At 43.1% G+C, this 20,892-nt stretch overlaps 1 protein-coding gene across 2 annotated transcripts in view; it reads left to right on the forward strand.

Moving 5' to 3' along the window:
- The first annotated feature begins 489 nt into the window (after positions 1–489).
- Positions 490–20,892, forward strand: part of GRN (granulin precursor) — a 37,214-nt gene continuing 16,811 nt past the window's right edge. The window contains exons 1-5 of one of the 2 annotated variants that reach the window (XM_088470656.1): positions 490–593; positions 17,257–17,401; positions 17,565–17,690; positions 18,494–18,572; positions 18,643–18,752. In XM_088470656.1, the coding sequence (XP_088326782.1) occupies positions 17,261–17,401; positions 17,565–17,690; positions 18,494–18,572; positions 18,643–18,752 (456 nt within the window). In that variant the 5' untranslated portion in view covers positions 490–593; positions 17,257–17,260. The remainder of the gene's footprint in view (positions 594–17,256; positions 17,402–17,564; positions 17,691–18,493; positions 18,573–18,642; positions 18,753–20,892) is intronic. The other variant, XM_088470657.1, reaches the window with a different exon arrangement.

Raw genomic sequence — 20,892 nt, forward strand, 5'->3', positions numbered from 1 at the left:
TTAGATGCAATCCTTACCATGCATTTTTTTTGGCAAAGATTGCAGTGATCCAGGTCTGGCAATACTATAAAGATATTACATACTGATTCCTGATGGGGATGCATTTGATGAACCATCCCAGTCACTGTTGCAGCTATATGCACATGTCCTATACATATGCATATGTCCTATATAGTAATTATGCTGCTATTACTATTAACACGGCTAAAAGCAGAGATAGCATTCATAATTCTATTGAGGGATATGCATTGATAAAATAAATGAAGATTGTGTCAGATGAGTCCTGAGAAACTGTTTAAAAATGTTGTTGTTTTTTTACATTTTTTATTAAATCAGTATGCGGAAGTAACAGTTGCTGGGAAATACCCCACTAGTATAGTCCTGTCAAAAACTTGCAGTCACGTGCAAAGGTCATGTGACTTTGCGCAGAGCATCACGTGATGCCGGGTTAGCGCGTGACTGACCAGCAATGAGAGAACGACGAAGCACCCAGCCAGTAGGAGTGAGGAGGAGGAGGAGCTATACTAATAAACCGGGGTCAGATGCTGGGTGGGGGATTGGTTCGGGAATCGGCAGCCAGACGCTGATAGCAGGTGAGCGGTGTTTGTGCGGATGCTGAATAATAGCGCTCACAGGCTTAAGTCTTGTGCTTATTAGCATATATATATATATATATATATATATATATATATATATATATGCGCACACACACGCTGCAGTGTGTTGTTGTTGTTTATGCCCCTGTTCTGTCAATACAAAACTCTCTATTTTATTCTTTGCGGTTTTTTAATTTTACGCATGATGTCTGCAGTCTGTATTACTCCTCTGTATTCTGAGTCTGTAGGATAGTCCTCATAGCCTCCAACGTGACCCCTTCCACCTGGTACAAAATTCTCTGCTCCTGGATTTTACTCTTAAATTATGGGTTGCAGCCACCTGTGCTGAAACTTCATTCTTGTCAATTAATCAGTTCAACACAGATGACTGCAATCATTAAGAGGGAAGTCATGGAGCAGAGCATTTTGGAGCTTGGGAAAGTAAGTAACCCCCCCCCTCTTTCTGTAACTTCAGCCCTGCAGTGTCTCCCCAGCCAGCACCTACATCCAGTCCCTTGCTGCCCACAGACACTTGCTACTTCTGTTGGCTCCTGTCAGTGGTGTATGATGTCACGTGTGCCTTGTCTCAAGAAAAGACAAACGATTGTACCAGGCAACTGCTGGTGTCATGCTATGTGCGTTGTCTTAAAGCAAAAACAAACCAAAAACTTTATTGTACCAGACAGCAGCTAGCAAGTGGCTGCCTGGATGGACCCCACAGTAATGGATAGGATAGATCCATCAATAACCATGATAGCTGGTGCCTGGAGGTCTCCATTGATTCTTCCATGGCTTCTGGGAGTTTCACAACTGTGCAACTCTCCAGAAATTGGCAGCAGGAACCAGGGGTGGGCCCTGGGCACCCCCCTGTCTGGGCCCAGAATGCCAGTTTTGGCAGTCACCCCTGATGGTGGACCTGGTGGTGTGCGTCATTGCATGATTGCCTGTGGACCAGAGGGAACGTTTATTCCCTTTAAAATTATCTGGGGTGTGAAGATATTCTATGAAATGAGTACAATGTGTATGTATATGCATGTGTGTATGTAAGTATTATAAATAAGCAGGTACATAACCACAAATAGAGTATTGTCTGGGTGCTTGGCAAGAATTGCTTTCTACAAATGTAAAGGTGCCCACACACTGGATGACTCTCTTGTTTAAATATATCCTTAAGTGGTTAATGAACAGTTCTGTAGTAGGCTATTGTGCAGATGCAGTCTGCTTAGTTTGCGAACCTTTTGGGTACCTTAGATGAGCTACTCTGCTCATTGGTGTTCTCTGGGCAGCCTACGCCTTCCTCCGCTTCATGAGTCCTATTCTGTTGCTGGGTCCTCTTCACAACGTTACTCTGCCAGGTGCCTGTAGCTGTATGCTGTGTCACTGGCATTTTGCAACTACAATCTAGAAATCATTTGATAAAATATGCATATAGAGTGCCAGGGACACAAATATTTACTATTGATTTCACATCAAGATCATGTGGGAGCACTTGATTATATATCCATAAAGGCAGCTAAATCCATGTTCTTTGCAGGAGCAGCGCCGGTATACACCTATACTTTAAGAATATCTAAGCTTGTGCACAGGTGACTTAATTAGTAGCTCAGTCAGTTTGATTAAGCATGGGTATCCTTAAAACCTGGACTGTAAAAGTGTATACACAAGGGACGACTATCAGCGATAACTATATTGCTGAACGATCTCCCTGGTGTGCTGGATGATCGATACCGATGATCTAGCACACCATCCAACCAGCGACCCACAATCAACGAATGCGGGTCCCTATAGTAACCTGGTCGATATCGACCAAGTTGGCTTGCATGAACGGTTGATGGACGATATCTTTATTGTCCATATGTGCCTGCGCATCGCAGGTCGTTGGAGGCACCAAAAAATGCACAATATTAGTTATTGTTCATATCGTGCATTTTAATCGTACCGCGTATGCACCTTTAAAGCTTAGTAAAAACTTGTCCAATTCTCATCCAATCTGACCTCTGATCTACCAGTTGGTCAGACATTTGTAAAGTGTCCTCTCACACAACCTCTGGTTTCATCCAATCCTGGTCTTGTCAAAAATGTGTTTAAAGCTGCTAAAAAATCAGCAGACCAGATCTCCAATCGCCAGACCAATATAAGTGTGTATGCTCCTGCAACTGGTTTGTACAATTCTTCACTATACGTCCCGCAAGCAGTGAGTGAGTGGCAGCCAGTCTGCCAAAGATTGGAAGAGTGTTCAGCGATCCTTTCAGCAGATGCAGATTGGGCAGGTTGTGTACACGTAGATTTGGTGTTGTATCTGCAACTAGGTCCAGTAGGATTGTGTCAACCATCTGGTCGGGAGTTGGGACCCTGGAGGATTGGACAAGTGTATAACCAGCTTTAGGATACCTTAAGGACAGTGTTTGGGAACCACTGATCTAGAATGTACCAAACAAATGATGGCTACAATATGGTTGCTAATGACCAGCACCTCCACTCACTCTAAAACAAAACTATAATATACCCCTATTCCATATCTCAAAATATAGCTTCACAATTCTATTATTGGTACCTAGAGTAGTACATGAGTTTTATTGTAATAGGAGAATTGGAAAGGTAAAAGTTGTAAGTTTCGGCAGGTGCTGAGATTTTACTTCATGAAACAGAAGTATGCGGTATCTGCCTTGTTCTGGTTGGAACTGGGTGGTGCTTTCCTCTTTTGGGGGGGGGGGGGTGTGTTGTCAGTTTTTTTTTTTTTTTCTTTTGTATTCTATTCATAGAGCTTGAATCTTCTTGAGTGTAGCAATCCACTATGGGAGATTGTGGCAGAGCATTGACTCTGATCAGTTTGTATGAATGTGAAACTGCAAGATAAGGAGTTGGTGTGGCCATAAAAAAACAAGATTGTGATGTGGCATGTATCCAAACTGCTGTGAACTGTTATAGAAAGTGACTTCTGTGAGCAGAAAAGGAGTGACAGTGTGTAATTCACTTTGTTTTCAATGTAAATACATATATTACCTCTTCTCTAGAATTCTTGGAACTTGTGGCTTGCTGTAAACGAACACCATGCCTAAAGTCGATCACCATCCTGGCACCATTTTAAAGGGTTTGCCAAAGCTCTTAGGGAGGGGCACAACCTTTATCCTGTGGGGTGGCTTTCCACTTACTGCTTGGAGGGAACAGTCATGTACTCTTCTGAACATAATTTCATTTAGTGACTAGTACGCTGGCACAGGCAAATGGTGTTCACAGCTACTTGTAAACCACATTGTACTCCTCTGTACACTGCTCATAGGAGATGGTGGGCAGGGTGGTTACCAACTATGTGAAGTATGTAGCAGATGCTGCTCAAGTTATACCCATGGGGTCCGTAAGATTCAACAGTTCAGTCGAATAACTTCAAATGTTAATTGTTTATAAAATATTTTCTAGATTTTAATTAAGTCTGAGGAGTAGTTTGGCATTTATAGTGTACTCTCTCAGGCAGTCTGCCTGGCACTGACACAGCTGAAAGTCATGCTGCACTAAGATCTCCTATAGAAATGTCAGTGCAGCATGACTTATTGCCTGGGTCACAGTGCAACTCACTATTGTGTATCCACCACCACTACCTCGACCACAACTCACCATGTCTGAGCCTCTCCTGTTGAAATGAGGATGCTGGCCGCCCCTCACCCTCAGCCCACCCTGCACTGGAGACAGGCATTGCAGCATCTTGCTTAAGAAAAGCTTGAGAAAATTGAGACCTCGCACAGTCTATGGTGGTGATGTAACAATGTCTATGCTCTTATTATTGTATTTGATGCAATAGAAGTGGGATGGATTTGGATGCGGTTTACAAAGTTTAGTACATACCGTATGCTGCACTATGGACCCGCTTCTGTGGTTTCAAATCTGCCTGTTTTTTGACATGGCATTTTGGTTGAATTGGGTTATGGTGATTGGTATAATATTTGGTGATTGAATGCTCTGTAAGTTAGTGATAACTGTGTGAAACATAACTGCAGAATCAACATACATTCATTATAAAATATTCTGGCTAGAGTCTGCAACTGAAATACTGACATGCTGTGATTGTGAGGCCAATAAAGATCTCTGCGGTGATGGAGATAAAACCGACTCTGGTCTCCTTTCTGCTGATAGTGGCATTTGTGGTTTGGACAGGAACAGCAGTAAGATATGAAAACAGAAGTCAGTTTGTATGGTACTATCTTTGTTCTGTTGGTTTTCATAATGGCGGAAATGACAATCCATAGGTTGTGTAACTAATGTACAGTTTGATCAGCTGTAAAATTCCCATTCTGCTCAGTGTACTTCAGCCATATCAAACATGGTGACTGACTTGTCATTTATGCTGCTCTCGTACCTGCACTGTTTTGGGATGTGGCCTTAGTGCGAAGACTGGACATGGTACAGAGCCTGATTCATTATGGATCGCTATTGTGATCGCAGCTATGATTACGCACTGACCCACTGCAAAAATATGCAAATGTTTGCAATAGCAATGCCATTGCAGCCTAACCTAAGCCCACATCCCCTTACTCATATCTGTGCTACTTGGCAAAATAGTGAAACCATGTAATATCGAGTACCATCGCAGCCTCACGCACAGTTGCACAAGGTCTCTCCCTACTTAGAAATTGCTAACCTCGTTGCACGCAGTGGGTGCTTAAGCTGCATATACCATCGCAGTGGCCAACTTGTGCATGCTCCTGTCAGTGCATTTGAACGCTGTTACATGTCTGCTTTTCGCCGACCACTCCCCCATCACCACCACCAAATGGTCGCTTCCTGTCAATCACACTGCAATGGGTCTATGTAGTCACTGCGATCAGTGTGATCGCAGTGGCGCATTATGATGCACTCGCAGAATGCAACAATCGTTCGACTGAACGGTAATTAATTGGGCCCAGAGTCATGAAGCAAGCAAGAATCACAGGGGGGAGATTAGAGCCCTTGGCAGATGGATCCAGGCAATGAGTGAAAATGCCAGACCAGGGTTTATTTATTCCCTAATTCATTGACACAGTGAAGGGTGAGGGTGTAAAATGCTGGCCAGTGGGGTTCTGCTTGCCATGACCACTGTAAGGTGAGGAGAGTTGGGTGAGACACTGAAAATGACCACGGCCTTATTGGCCCTGTCAACTAGGACTTTTGTGTACTTTTTACAGCAAACCTATTCTGATAATTTCTCTGATACACTCTGATAATCTTAAAGAAGAAACCAAATTGGATTATAGACTAAACAGCTGTGAAGCAACCCCTATGTGGTGCACACAGTGAAAGGGCCCATACATCAGCATTCACAAATTAAAATTCTGTGATTTCCCCCAATCAACCAATCTGCACCCGTACAGTACAGATATTTTTCAGTTGTTTGCAGAACATTACTAGTAAAATGATGAGCCTTTCAACATTGGCAGATCTGTCTTCCTTGCAGATCAGTTGATTGTTCCCATACACTAGCACTCAACAACCTCAGATGGTCTGTGAAATCCAGCATGTTATGGTCATTCAGCAATATCATTGGTTGTGCAGATCATACCTTGTATGCACCATTAAGGTGCGTATCCACTTGCTGACTAACGTTTGCGACATCGTAAACGTTCAGTCGTTACTCATCCTGCAGGTGCACACACTGAACGATATGTTGTTCAGTGCAGGCACCCTCCCATATCCCTGAAAATGCCCAATCTGTCGTTATCGACAGATATACTGGCATGTTCGGGTATTGATTGATGTCGGTAACGACCAGCGGGAGCTCGCATCGCTGGTCGTGTTCCCGATTCCTGCACGCTTAATGAGCGATTGAATGATAACTCATCGTTCAGTCGCTCATTTTAATCAGCAAGTGGATATGCGGCTGCAGATATTTCTACACACTAATCTGCTAAATGCAGAATTTTCCCAATTGATTGCTTATATATAGGGGCCTTAACACAATCATTAACTTAAAAGAATAGCATAGTGCTTCATTTGCAGCTGCTGCTAGACCATGTAGACTGAGAATGCAAAGATCCTCATACATCTGCAATGTATTAGGGCAATTCCCTGATTCTCAGACGCCGGGGTCAGGGCATCCATGAACTCCAATATGACCAAAATATGATCGGGATCAGCACTTCGGGGATTTTTAACATTAAGCATTTCAGATTCCCTGACCAGCAAACATCGATGGCCGCTGGCCTGTATTGCTAATTGGCGGTTCTGGTCGGATCGAAAAAGCGGCAATACAGCCGGCAGCTGTAATGGGTCCTAAATTGTAGGCTCCTAATAACCCACTCTAAAACACATTGGACCTGATTCACAGCCACGCTCAAGAAGCGAGCATTCGGTCTGAATCAGGGCGGCTGCTTTTTTTTTTATAATACCTGGCCTCTCGCTAAGCTGTGGGTGACCTCCCACAGCTTTTGCGAGCGGCGAGGTGATGGTCGCGATGGTTGCGACGAGACCCTTGTGGTAGTGTCGTCTGCCACAAGCCCCAGTGACCTTCCTGCTCTAATAGAGCCGGAAGCTCTCTACTGACATCACTGGTGATGTCAGTAGGGCCGCCCACAAACGGCAGGAGTTCCTTCAGGAACGCCTCCGTTTGTCCAGCCACCCCGCCTACAAAACTGAGAGCTGTCAATCAACATCGACCGGCGCCCCTTTTGTAGCGAACCCCGGAGCGAGAGAATTTCTTTATCGCTACGGGGCTTGCGCATGCGCGATGAACAACCATCAACCCGCTTGCGAGCGGGTCTGAATCGGGCCCATTGTGTGCTAGGGCTGACAATCACATTAATGTTAATGGGGAGACGGTCATTAATAACATTATCTATGCAAACAAAATGCATGCGTTCACCGAAGAATAACTTGTTTCTACTCTGAAATGTGCTATTACTCTAATGTGGAATTATAACACTCCCCTGTTTACACAGAGCAGAGGGTAGACATTGTACAAAAACCTAATTATGGCTGCTTATCAATAACATGGTTTTTGATGCGGGGTTAGTGTGTGTGTAGCTAATGGTGCGTACACACGGTCAGATTTTGTCAGATCTGAACGATAACTATGTTAAAAATCATTCGTTCATATCTGTCAGATAATGATGACATCTGATGTGTTTGCAGTCAGATTTGGACGATTTCATTCATTTTAATACTGTCTGAAATCTTTCAAATAGTTTGTAAAATTGTTCACATCGTTCATCTGACAGATCTGACCGTGTATGCACCATTAGTTAATGTCTTTGATCATTGCGTTTAGTTTAAGCTGTAATTCTTTTTATAGCCATGCTAGTTTTAGTTCTTGCTTTTTGTAAATAGTCTTTAATGGTGATGGAGCCACCTTCTAGTGATTTCCCAGTCTTGTTAATCCCTGTACTCAGTCCCAGTCAGTTAACAACCCACTGGCCTTCAAGTACCTCTTTTATACCAAAGTCCTGGGTCTGACCCGGGATTTGGAACTAGTTTCCAACACTGGTCAGACCCTTAACACCACTGTGCCTGGGTTGGAACCATTCACACCAGAGCAGTGTCAGCACTGACCTGGCACATGTGAGCAGTGCTTCTTCCCCCTCCCTCCCCAACCCACTTACCTCACTCTGCAGCTGTCCACTGGCAGGGAGGGCAGGTGGAGTGTACTGCTCCGTGCTGCTCGGGCCGGCGCTCGTTGAAGTTGACACTTGGCGATGTCGTCGTCTCTAAGCGCCACTGAAGCCGGCCAATCAGACGGCATGATCTGGGTCATCGTGACCCGGATCGCGCAGTTTACACTGCAGGGGGACACGGGAACGACCCGTGGTCAACCCTGCAAACTACCAGAGTTGGATTTCTGGGTTCCTGGACCTGAGTGGATCCACTTACACTGTCAAAAATCCAGAGTTTATGCGCATTCACGTTTATCAACTCAGGATTTTTGTCAGTTTAAATGGATCACCCAGGTCCAGGGGATTTTCAGGTCTGTATAAAGGAGGTATTACTTAAGGTGTATACACACGGAACAATATAAAGTTATGATCTGAACGATAATATCATTCAATGATCTATCGTTCCATGTGTATGCAATTAACAACCAATGATGCGCGCTCCTGCTGGACGATAACGATATCATCCATCAGGCACTCATGCAGGCCAATCTGGACGATATTGTACATTTTCCATAGGTGTATGCATTTGTTGATTTTTCATCGTTGGTGATATTTTTGGTGTGTGGATGAACAATATCATTCACCCAGCACACCAGGAACTTCAAGGGAGATAGTTCAGCGATATTATTCGCTGAACAGATTGTCCTGTGTGTACCCAGCATTCGACTCCACATTCTGTTTTCTTGGTATTGATGATACACAAAATGGAAGTTGCTCATATCCAATTTATTAGCCCATCACCGGTGCATGTAAGGGAGTGGTTATTCTAGACGAGAAACAAAACTCTAATTCCACCAGCACAGTGCAACGGACCAGATAAGGGATATGCCTCCTACATGATAAAATGCAAAGGACAGTTACACAAACTTGCAAATATGATAAACCACCTGCTGCGTCAAGATGCCTCTGCATATTAACATGGAGTTAGTTGTGCCTACTAAAAGATGAAACTACCACCACATTTCTTTTGCAAGTCTCCTTTATGCTTACAATATATGGAAGTGTTAGGAGACTCCTAGGTGCTTTGCACTTCAAATTAAAAAATGAAATACATATATAAAAAACAATGTTTAACTTTTTTATTTTTATTCTTTATATGCGGCTGCTCTTAACTATTTCCTTTTACACCACTTTTCTTGTTTTAACTGTCCCTTGGGGTGGCTTAGCTGGGCTAGTTTGTGGGGGGTGTCCTGTGCTCTGGATTTGATCCCTAGTAGGTTAGGGACCTACCCTACAGAGGTTACCCGGATGTGGTGGGTAGGCCCATAACCTTGGCAAAGATTATGCCAAAACCTCTATTTATTGCAACAATGTATGTATATATAATCTAGTGTTCACTCTAGCTCCGGCGGCAGGCAGGGCTAGAGAGCTAGAGAGGGCAACTTTGTGCGTGCGCCGAAAGGGGGTGTGGCCATGAAAAGGGGCGTGTCTATAAGACTCTTCCCCTTTTCGTCATACTTGGGGGCGTGCCCGGCACTTACAAGCACTGCAGACAGGGAGAATAGATGCTGGGCGCATGCGCCCGACATTTATTCTACGGCGCTGACTGGGTCAGCGCACATTTCTCCACCCGTGGGACACTGCGACCCGCGGGTGAAGACTGCACCCGCAGGCTGTGAGGGCAGGGTGCTTTTTGCCCTTCTGGAGGGCAGGGTGCTTTTTGCCCTCCAGAAGGAGGGCATGGCGCAGTGCCCAGCTAAAACAGCCTAGCGGGAACGCTAATCTATTAATTTGGAGTTGTGCACTTGTATTTCTTTTTGTGTATATGATCTGCAGATTTTCGGCGTTCATACACACTGAACAGCCATCATCTGTGTCTGCCTGCGGGTCCCGGCGGCCAGGGGGCGTGTCCCAGTGGGCGGGGGGAAAGGCCCCTCCTCACAGCTTCCACTGTGTGTGTACGGGCGGTCTGCGGACATAACTATCCATCGGCTGTGCAGCACAGCCAATGCGATATGTCGGTGAACGCCGACGTTCAGACATATTGTGGGTACACACTGGTCGACGGGCAGCAGATACATTGGCCTATCAATTGATCGGCCAATGTGTCTGTGTGTACCCATCTTAAGACTCTTATCTATTGACATATCCATAACCGGCCCCTTAAGTTTCCTACCTTGGTGTCATCCTTGGCTGATTTACTATCCTTTGTTCCCAATATTCAATGTGGATCCAAAACCTGTTCCATACAATGAAACCTTTCCAAAATACTTATCTGAATGTACTGCAAAATCATACAGGAATTCACTCCAAATTTCCCATATTGGCCATTGCAATTCCTATTTTACCGCTCCCTAACCATACTTTCACCTTAATCTATTTTGAACACAGCAGATAAAATAATTTTCTTCAAGATGTTATGCTGCCACTATCCCAGTCTACACTTAACTCAATCTTGTCTGCAGATTGAACTAAATCTCACACAAATATTTCCCCCTGGCTTGCACATCTTCCAGGTGTTTCTTGAAAACTCAGCTCTTCAGATTCCTTAACCACTTTTTTGCCTTAATATTCTACCCCACCACCAACCCCTCCCTCCTACATAGATGACTCGCCTTATATTTGTTCTAAACGCAAACTACCTTCTGACCGCATCATAAACTCCACTAGGCACTACTTCCTGTTGCAACAATATGCAATGTGTCAATAGATTCAAACATGCAATTTCCAGGATGTGATACTTGGCACGTATTTTTGAGTGGTGGCCCAGCTCTTAAAGTGGAATGGTCCTAAAATAATCAAACTGAAAATCACTGTTGTGGCTGGCTGTATACCAGTGTAATGTGCTCGGCTACTTTTTCAATGACTAGTTGTAACTTGCCCTCGGGCACGGCACATGGTGCTTTGTTTTGAAAAGCCAGTGCCCCATCTAACTTGCAAGCTTGTATTCTGGCCTGTCTGTTTTGCAAGGCAGCAACAGAGTAGATAAATATGTGAGCATTCCATTGTTAATCGAAGTAAACTTACTATGTGATCACTATATTACTAAAAAACATCGGTCATAGGAGCCTCATTTAAACAAGTGTTTTTAGATTAGCAAAATTGATAATGGAACTTGCTATGTGGTCAGTGAACCTCTGAATACTTTATCACAATTTATCCAGGACAGTTTGGAATTAGTCCTGGAAGAGTAAGGGTTAACTTGCTAATTAACCATGCCTGTCTTTTCAGATGTACTTGTTTAGTGAACTGGCTTGCTGGGTCTTTGGATTAAGGACCTGCTTCAGACCCGCTCACTAGGCTGCGTTCACACGCAGCCTGCCGATGTTTGCGGTCTGCGTATGCGTGAATTAGACCATGCGATGGGGAAGCGTTTGCACGCTGTGCATAGACTGCTCGCTAGCTTGAGTGACAGGAGAAGCAGTTTGTGGGTGGTGATGGGGTAGACGATGGAAACTGGGGATTGGTGGTGCCTGAGCATCTTAACGGTGTTTCAGAGGCATTCATAATTAAGATGCAGCGTCATAGTACACGCCACAAGGTTGAATTTTACACTGAAGCACTCGCAGTGCTTGTGGTAGGGTATGGTCGACCACAAGTTGTTTGTGTGCTTCAGATTGTACTGTTACTGGTTGCATATACATCCTGGAGATGACGTGCATAAGTGGGGCATCTTAAGACAGGCTGGTGGGCTTCTGCATACACACCACAATCGCATGCTAAGACATAGTGGACGTGATAATGCCTTGTGATCGCGGATTTGCATACTTTTTCTGCGTGCGAACGCATCTAGCGAGCAGGTCTGAATCGAGCCCTAAGTTCTACTAAAGTGGGTAAATTACCCATTTTTAATCTTAAAAACCAGTTTACCCACTCTAAAAATGGGTAAAGTGTTTTTATTGGTGGTGGCAAACATTTAATATAAAGGGCACAATTAGCGGCCTATCTCTGGTGAAAAACATTTTTGTTGAGCTAGGACTCTTAGCTCTTTTATAATCTTCCATTAGTATTTGTGCTGATCAAGTTTTTAACTTGATGTATCAAAAGTTCACAATTCCACCTCCGCAAAGCCATAAAATCGGGTGCGTCCATTTTGTCAGGACTCCACTGACTTCAGCAGAATAGGGAGGCAGGAGAAGATGTGGGTGATGGGGCATATAGTAGAAGGTGTGAATAGATATTGAGGCATAAGACCTAAGCACACTGGAGACATAACAGGCACCCACAATGCAGAGACCTACAAACACACAGGCACACACGGGAAGACATTCATGTGCATTTCAAAATTGGAGACAGTTAATAAATGTGACATACAGGGGGTAAGTATTGGTGCAGACAGTGGAATGATGAAGGAAGCCTAATGTGGATCAACCTGCACAGAAATTGGGCACAAAGCAGAAGAGTAGTACATTTGCGCAGGGGGGCACGTGCACAGGAAAAGGTTGCACCCCTATATAAACTGTGTACTCATGCTGTCTCTATATGGCAGTAAACCTCATGCGTCCATATCTGATGAGCAATGCACTATTCCTGACCACACAAATGATGCGTTCGTGTCATCTCTATGCTGTAATGGCATGTCTGCCTATTTGGGCCATATGTTTTTTTGTTTGGTTTTTTTAAGCGGCCCTCCCACCATGTTGAACCAAAGCAGTCAAATATGATACTGGTCTGGGGCAACAATCCCATGGACCTGCCAGCTCCTGCCAATTGTAGATTGTACTGCAAAAAGGTCATGGCAGAAAGGAAAAGCCAGTAATGTAGAGTAGTGAAATTGTACGTAGAACAATCACCCTAGAAAATATCAGCATTTTGACTGGTTCTTTCTATTACTGTCACGTTACCTCACATTACCAATCTATTTATTTTTAATCTGCTCATCCTGTGACTGAGACACTGTTAGGAACTTTACTCTTATGATCCTAATGCCTAGCAGTACTTTTATACACTGTGCAAATGTTTACGCTATTATGTGAAACTGTGTTGGGGTTTGTTCTTATTTCCATGTTACTGTGTTAGGATTAGTTTTTCACTCCGTCCTTTCATGACTGAATAGTGTGAAAGGCCCAAATGATCATAAATATTACTGTTCAGCATTTCAGTGCTGTTATTTCTCTGGGCCTGAATCAGTGGCATCACAAGGGGGGTGCGGCCTGCACCAGGGTGTCACCAGACAATAGGTGACACCAAGGTGCAGACTCCCCTTCAGTGACAGGAGCAGAGTGCTGCACTGTAGCATTTGAGTGCAGCACTCTGCTCCTGACATTGTAAGGGAGCCGGCACTGCCACAAGGCACCTTCTGCACCCCCCTGCTGTAACAAGAACAGGACCACCTGGGTTTGGGCCTTGAGGCCACGCCCCATCCCACGAGGCCACTTCCCATTTTGGCGGCGTGCGCACCAGGTGACACCACGGGGAGGGACACCACTGGCCTGAATGACAGCTCACACTCCATGTTGCTTGCATAATCCCTAATACAATGAGGAAGATGCCCTGCCCTATTGCATGAAGACTTGAACTTTTAACTCAAAAGCCTTACAATGCAGTTTTCCTAGCACTACATGTTTATCTGAATAAAGGCTTGTGGGACCAACTCATTAATGCACAAGATTCCATAAGGTCATTCCATGGGATTTTGGGGTAGTAAAACAGTGCTTCTGTGTACTGATTACATAGATGTGCGATGTACTCCTAGAAGTGCACACCGCCACACATCATGCCAAATGGTAGGCTGAGGAAATAATTTCTGTAGCCCAGTGCAGCGGATGCCGTCGCTTAGAATACTGGTGTTGGCATCCCGAAGGTAAGTAGCTGGGTTGGGGGGAGGGTTAGGGTTAGGCACTAGGTTGGAGGATTAGGATACCTACCGGCAGGTGTCAGTATTGTAACCCTGTCGGGATTTTGACTGCCAGGATTCTGATCGCTGGCATCCCGTACCCATCCCAGGCTGAGATATGGACAATTTAAGGCCCCTGTACATCAGTGACAGATTGTCACAATTCCCCGATCCCAAGATGCCGGGGTCGGGAATCTGAAATCCAACATGTTTCGCAATCTTGCTAAGGATTACGGATGTGCGTAAGGTAAAGTGGGCGTCCACTTATGTTGTGCTGAGGCGGTATAGCTAATCACAATGGATTAGCATACTATTGCAGTGAAACTGCATGTGTAATTGCAATCCGTAGTGAATCTGGCCCTTAAACAATATCAAAACTGTATTAACTTTAAAAAGCTGAAGAAGGCAACATTTTTACTGTATCTATTCTTGCATTCTTCATTCTTACACAGGGCACTTACAGACATGCCTAGTTGCCCCCAAGCGCTGCTGTCAGTGTGAATGGATGCTGGGCGCATGCGCCCGGCATCCATTCGCCGGCGGTGACTGCTACACTGCATTTTTCCCCACCTGCAGGACACTGACCCGTGGGTGGGGACGGCACCCATAGGCTGTTTCAGCGGGGCGCTGTGCCTGAGAGCAGGGTGCTCTGCCCTTTAGATATGGGGCAGGGCGCGGCGTCCCACTAAAACAGCCTAGCCGGAATGCTATATTTAAAATAGTTAATTTTGTACTATATAATTGAAATACAGTTTAGCTTTTGCATACTTCAAAATGTCTTTCTATAGACTTTCAAATTCTTAGTCAGAATATACTGAACAATTTAATTTATGAACATAAACCAATTTTCTTAGTGTTTTCTATTAACCCACTGAGCATATGCTCCCCCTATTGAGTCCACATAGAGGGGGAATTCAATTAGGTGCGGGTTTGCTAAAGGCATTAAATTGGCACACTACGCCTTCATGCGAGCACCCGATATACGCACAATTCAATTAGAAATGCTAATTCGCACTTCTCGGTGAGTGTGCAAATTTTGTCTAAAAAGTGAACAGGCAAAATAGCATAAAGTGGGGAGACCTTCCTGGATCCCAAAAAAGTGACGTCATTAGCAGAATCATAGAGGGGGCAATTCAATGCGAACTGAATAGCGCCAGAGCGCGCTCCCGGGGCTATTCAATTCAGTGCACTGTGTGGTCGGAGAATTGCCGTTATCACGGTCATTGCACCTTAACAGTGGTGTTAAGGCGCGGTAACCGGCATTCTCTGACCAAAGTGCCGGGCACACGGCTGTTAGCGCCGCGCTATGCAGAAAAACAGCCGCCCACCCGGCACTTTGGTCTGATTTCTCTTCGCATCTCCAGGGGGGTGCGAGAAGAAATCCTTAGCGTGCCCAAACAGCGCAGTGTATTGAATAGCTTTGGGAGTCCCTCCCGTCACTATTCAATGGCACGTTGAATTGAATTCCCCCCCAGAAACTGTTAGTGGCCATTAGGAAAGTACTGTGCGTTTAAAAAAAAAAAAAAAAAAAAAAAAAATTACACAAAATCAGATTTGACCTTTTTTAAAGAGTGAAATATAAAAATCTGTAGAATTGTTTAATTACTAAGGAATTAATTGGAAAATGCAAAAGATGCTTTTAGGCTAAATTTTTGAGGCAACTTTTAAAAATGTAATAAATTGTAAATTAAATTTTGGGTGCATTATTTAGCTAAAACTATTTTATGGTATGCTAAGGCCATTTATTTTCATCCCCCTCCCACAAATTTCTTGTCCCTTAAGCTAACAGAAACCTTTAAAATGCCTAATTAGTCATTTGGGGGGGGGGGGGGGTGGGGGCTGTGTGGCCCAAGGGGTTCTGAAGCAAGTCCTGACATTTTTACATTTTAAAATAGATTTTCTCAACCTGTTCACCTGGTTAGGGGGTGCAAACAGAGGAGAATTTACTCTGAAGAAGATTCCCCCCCCCCCCCCTCCCCTTTCCCCTCCAGAGTCTGCTGGTGTACTAGATAGAACATTTTACTGGTCATGTGCCTCAATCTTGCAACAGGCTGTGATGCACCACGAAAGACTGGTTTTTAGGAAACTCAAAAAAAGGAAGGGCCCATGTTACACAAGTCTTAAATTCTCCATTCTGTTTCCAGGGGGAGGAGAAAATAAAGGGTTTTTTTTTTTTTTTTTATACACTACTTTGAATGTGCACAAAGGTGTATAGTTTGGGCAGTACAGTGATTTTCATTTCAATCTATTTTATCAGGATTATAGAACAGGCATTCTTCAGTCCTTGTACGTACGTACTCACGTACTCAGTAACTGCTATAATATTTGAGAAAAATAGAAGCAGGAATTTTCCAACTTCAAAAGCAATGAAAATACATGCAGAGAAGTAGTTTTGGCATTGTGAATACATATCCTGGTCATCTATTCTTTAAGTCCTTTGCAACTGACCAAATGTCTTGTTCCTGTAATAGAATATGTTCAACTTCAGACCCTGTTTTAACCTCACCTGAAATAGGGCAGGTATACTGTTTTTATGGGCCTGTTAACACCAATGTAAGCGGTAGTACTGTTTTGTCCACATGCTACAAGACCTCACAAGTTGTAAACCTTCTTGTTGCATGCATTACATTACCTGAGGGGGAATACTGAAGAATATTTTGTCTGCACATATGCAAATAAAAGGAATAATCTGGTCTTTCAGGCTTTACCAGTCAGATGCAGTAAGGTCTGGCAGCAAAGGGGCAATAGATACTGTACCAATGTGCTGCTCCAACAGGCTTTAGCCTGCGTCTGACTGTACCATTGTCATGCAATGAGAGAAACTTCAAATATTGAATAATCAAAGATCCACGTTTAGAAACTAAGTTGTAATTCATTATGGAGGAATCTGAACTGTAACTATGCAGTTTAAATTGGTCCATCCTGAACAATAATTGATTGGCATTTATATACCAATTATTTGCAAATGCAGTAAATAAATGCCCAAAAGTTATACAGTATATTATAAAGAAAAGCTGACACATCCATGCTTGTATACTGCATATGGGCGAGACTAGGCATAAAATAGTCCTGTGAGTTGAAGACAGGTTTTATTTTTTAAACAATTTTATTCAATTGTTTCTTTAGTTAGACTATTCACTTATTAAATATTTAACCATATTGTTTTCCAAATCTACATTTTACTCCATAGTGCAGGGGTTAATTGCATAAGTGTCCTGTATGTTGCAGTGCTTATCATGTTAGTTTTTTTTTTTTTTTTTGTTTACAGCAGAATGATTCCTCCTTGGCATCTCTTGCTGTTGGTTGCCTATGTTGGTGCAGTACGGTGCCCTGATGGGAACACATGCAGTGAGAAGACTCTGTGCTGTGAGCTTCCTGGCAGTAATGGATATGGCTGTTGTCCGGAGGAAGAGGTAAGGAGGATTAATAGACCAGAAATCATATGTCTAAAGTTTACAAAGTTGGATAACTTTTTTTATTGTGAATCTTTGAGACTAACTGAAATACGTGGCCTAGAATGCCAGATTTTTGGCAGTTAATTGATTATGGATTGAGTGAACACATCTCTCTCATCAGGTTGTGTCTCGGTCCCTTCCCATGATAACATTGGAGATTTCCTGTACTGACCAGACAGGCTGTCCTGAGGAATATTCCTGTGTGAGCACTCCTGAAGGTGGATCAGCTTGCTGCCCTGTAGCCCAGGTACTCAAACCATCATCCACCACAGCAAAAAGTGACATGTACTGTAGTTAGAGTTAGGCGGCGGGGGGAGGTTAGGGTTAGGCACCCCCCCACTTGGGTTTAGGCGGTGAGGAAGGGGGGGTTAGGGGGGGGGGAGAGTTGGGTTAGTTTATACGTACCTTAGGACGATCGGATTTCCTCCACTGTCGGGATTAGAACCGCTGGCCGTGCAGCCGGCGGTAAATCATACTGAATCCAGTTAGAGGTATTGGTGAGTAGGATATTGAGGCGATTGCTTATCTTGCTAAATACATTTACTGGAGCAGTAAGGTAGGAGGCAGGCAGTAAAGTCTTATTGCATTATTTATTTTGTATGAGTATTTCTACATGAATAGAATGCGTCGCTGAATGACTTTAACTGAACAGCAAAAGTAAGAAGTTGGCTATTTTCTGTAGAGCCTGGCTGTCCTTCAGTAGTTTTAGTGATAGTATTCTGGGTATAGAATAGTATAGCCCTAGGAGTGCAACAATGTATAAAATATTTTATTTAATCGGCTACATTTTGTACATGTGTTTGAGTGTTACCAGTAGCTCTTTATATGAGCAGACCCTGCATGTGCATTAAGTAAATCCTCTAAATATGGTCTGCTAAGTGCGATTGGGTGGTTTAAAAAATAATACAAAAAGACTGCAAAGCTTTCATGTTTGGTTTTACTTGTTACATTGTTCTAGAATGTTGGATTTCATTAGTAGATTGATTTGGGAGGTTTTCTAACTAATGGGCTCTAGAGATTGGCACTCATTCTTATGTAATCCTCCCTTAGGGAACCTCTTGTCAAGATGGACATCACTGCTGTCCCTCAGGTAGTCATTGCTCTGAAGATGGACGCTACTGTATCCCAGGTGAGAAATATCCCAATTACTTATTCTGAGATGGTCCCAATACATGGACTTCAGTCATCTTCTCTTTCAGCTTCCAATCTGTCAGCTGTGATATGCCCTGATGGAAGATCTGAATGCCCAAGTGATGCCACGTGCTGTCAGATGGCTGATCAGAGCTGGGGGTGCTGTCCCTTGCCACAGGTGAGGTGAAGGTCAACTTTGCAACTTTTTTTCCATAAAATAACTTGCCACTTCTTCCTCTGCTTAGGAGGGTGCACAAAAAAATTTGCCGTAGTTTGAAATTGAATTGCAAAAAATTGCAGAGATGACTTTTTTACCCGTGATTTTATTGTGCGTGGCAAAATTTCCAGCACGTTAAGCTGAATTGAGTCTGCCCCAGACATTGAACACTTACTTTGAAAAGCGCTATAGAAGGTTGTGGCAGGGTCTAGTCATTCATGATAGAAGATTGCTCTCCTTCCCTTCGTCTTTGAGGCATGGACTAATCCTCAGTGGAAGTTTGTTTATCCGGAGATTTTTGACCCTTTATATGGTCTTCAAAGGGTATATTGATAAAGGAGAAAATACACCTGAGGTTGAGGATACTATAGAGCTTGCCCATGGCCACCGCTGATCAAATGCATAATGCTGCTTCCCTTAAAGACTGAATAAGTAGGAAGACCATTAATAAGTCTGTTTACATAGCGACTGTAAACTGGGTCAAAGCAGTTCCAATCTGCTGGAGTCGATGTGGTTGGGACAACTCTTGGAGGGTGTGCAGCCAGGAAAGGTGGTGTCATTGAGCTTATTTCAGAGGTGTCTGACTATTTGTAAGATCCAGAAGTAAATACTAGTCATATTGGGGCTAACATTTCACCTTACATCAGGGGTTTTCAACTCCAGTTCTGAAACTCCCCACAACAGGTCATGTATTGTGGTTTTTTTTAATTTTTTTTTTTTTTTTTTTTTAAATCATTTAAAGGTGAGTTAATCTATTTTGCTGGGGGTCAGTAATTATCCCACCTGCTTCCACTGACAGAAATCCTGAAGACTTCACTTGATAGGAAATTATCACAACATGCATGTTGTATCTGCGATGCCAGCTGGAGACTTCTGTTCCCTCAGACGCCTCCTGTAGGCAATAGCATATTGCACAGCCACTTCCCTGCGGCTGTGCAATACCGTACCTATCTGAAGCAGGCCCACAGTCTATATGAAGTTGCAGGAGTCCTCCGGTTTGGTAGATAAGTCTGTACTAGAATGTCCCTATATTCTGTCTGATGATAGAATCCTCTATTCGGCATTCAGGAGTGCTCTGTTGTAGAACGGAATGGATGTGGAAGTGGGTGATGCTGCTCCCTGTATTGCTGTCTTGAGCCTGTGTGATACAATATACATCCATGCTGGGATGAATAATAGCTGTATACCTCGAAGACTGGTGGGTGATGCTATTATCACCTGAACTGTTTTGCTGTTCCTTGTGACTTTGTCAAAGGTGGCTAACTAAAAACTGCACTTTCAAGTATGCAAATTACCTGGGTATTCAAGGTTTTTTTTTTTTTTTTCCTGTAGCCTACTACCCATATTGGTGAAATGTGGATAATTCCTATAGCTGCTGCAGGATATTGAATGGATTAGTTATCATTTTTTATTTTATTTTGGTCTAGAAGACCTTGGTGCTTAGTGAAAGTAGCTTCCAACTATATTTCCTACAGGACACTTTGCTCAAGGTTCACATCTGTCTTCCAGAAGAAGCTAGCACTGTTACTAGAGGTGCAGACCTTTTTAAATGGGGTGGAGTCATTTGCGATTTCCAGACTATCTATCTTTATTCCTTTTAAACTGGAAATGTATTTTAATATAATCTGCATATGAAGCACTATACACAGTAAATGTTAAGTTACTCACTTTCCCATCACTTCCAGGGCTCAGAAGGAGTTTCTAAAAAAAACTTAATATCAATATTGTTAGGCTCTCCATATAAACAATCTTATAAACCGGAGGTTTCCAAATTCCATAAAATAGTGCATTCTGATTCCAGAGGGATCTCTTCACTCACTGGACACTAAAGATTTAGGCCAGAAGAACATATTCTGCTTTTTTTTAAAAAATTTAGTACATTTTTATTGGTCTATAGAAATACATTAACAAATAACCAAACAAAATATATATACACATACAACATATATATATATATATATATATATATATATATATATATATATATATATATATATATATATATAAAAAAAATGTATACCACACTATACAAATATTGGAATATTGTCAAAAATAACACCTGAAAAATTGGCAAAATCAACTAGATCCCAACAAATTCTCA

The sequence above is a fragment of the Taudactylus pleione genome, unplaced genomic scaffold, assembly GCF_031769625.1.
Source record: "Taudactylus pleione unplaced genomic scaffold, aTauple2 ptg000102l, whole genome shotgun sequence".
Taxonomy (NCBI): domain Eukaryota; kingdom Metazoa; phylum Chordata; class Amphibia; order Anura; family Myobatrachidae; genus Taudactylus; species Taudactylus pleione.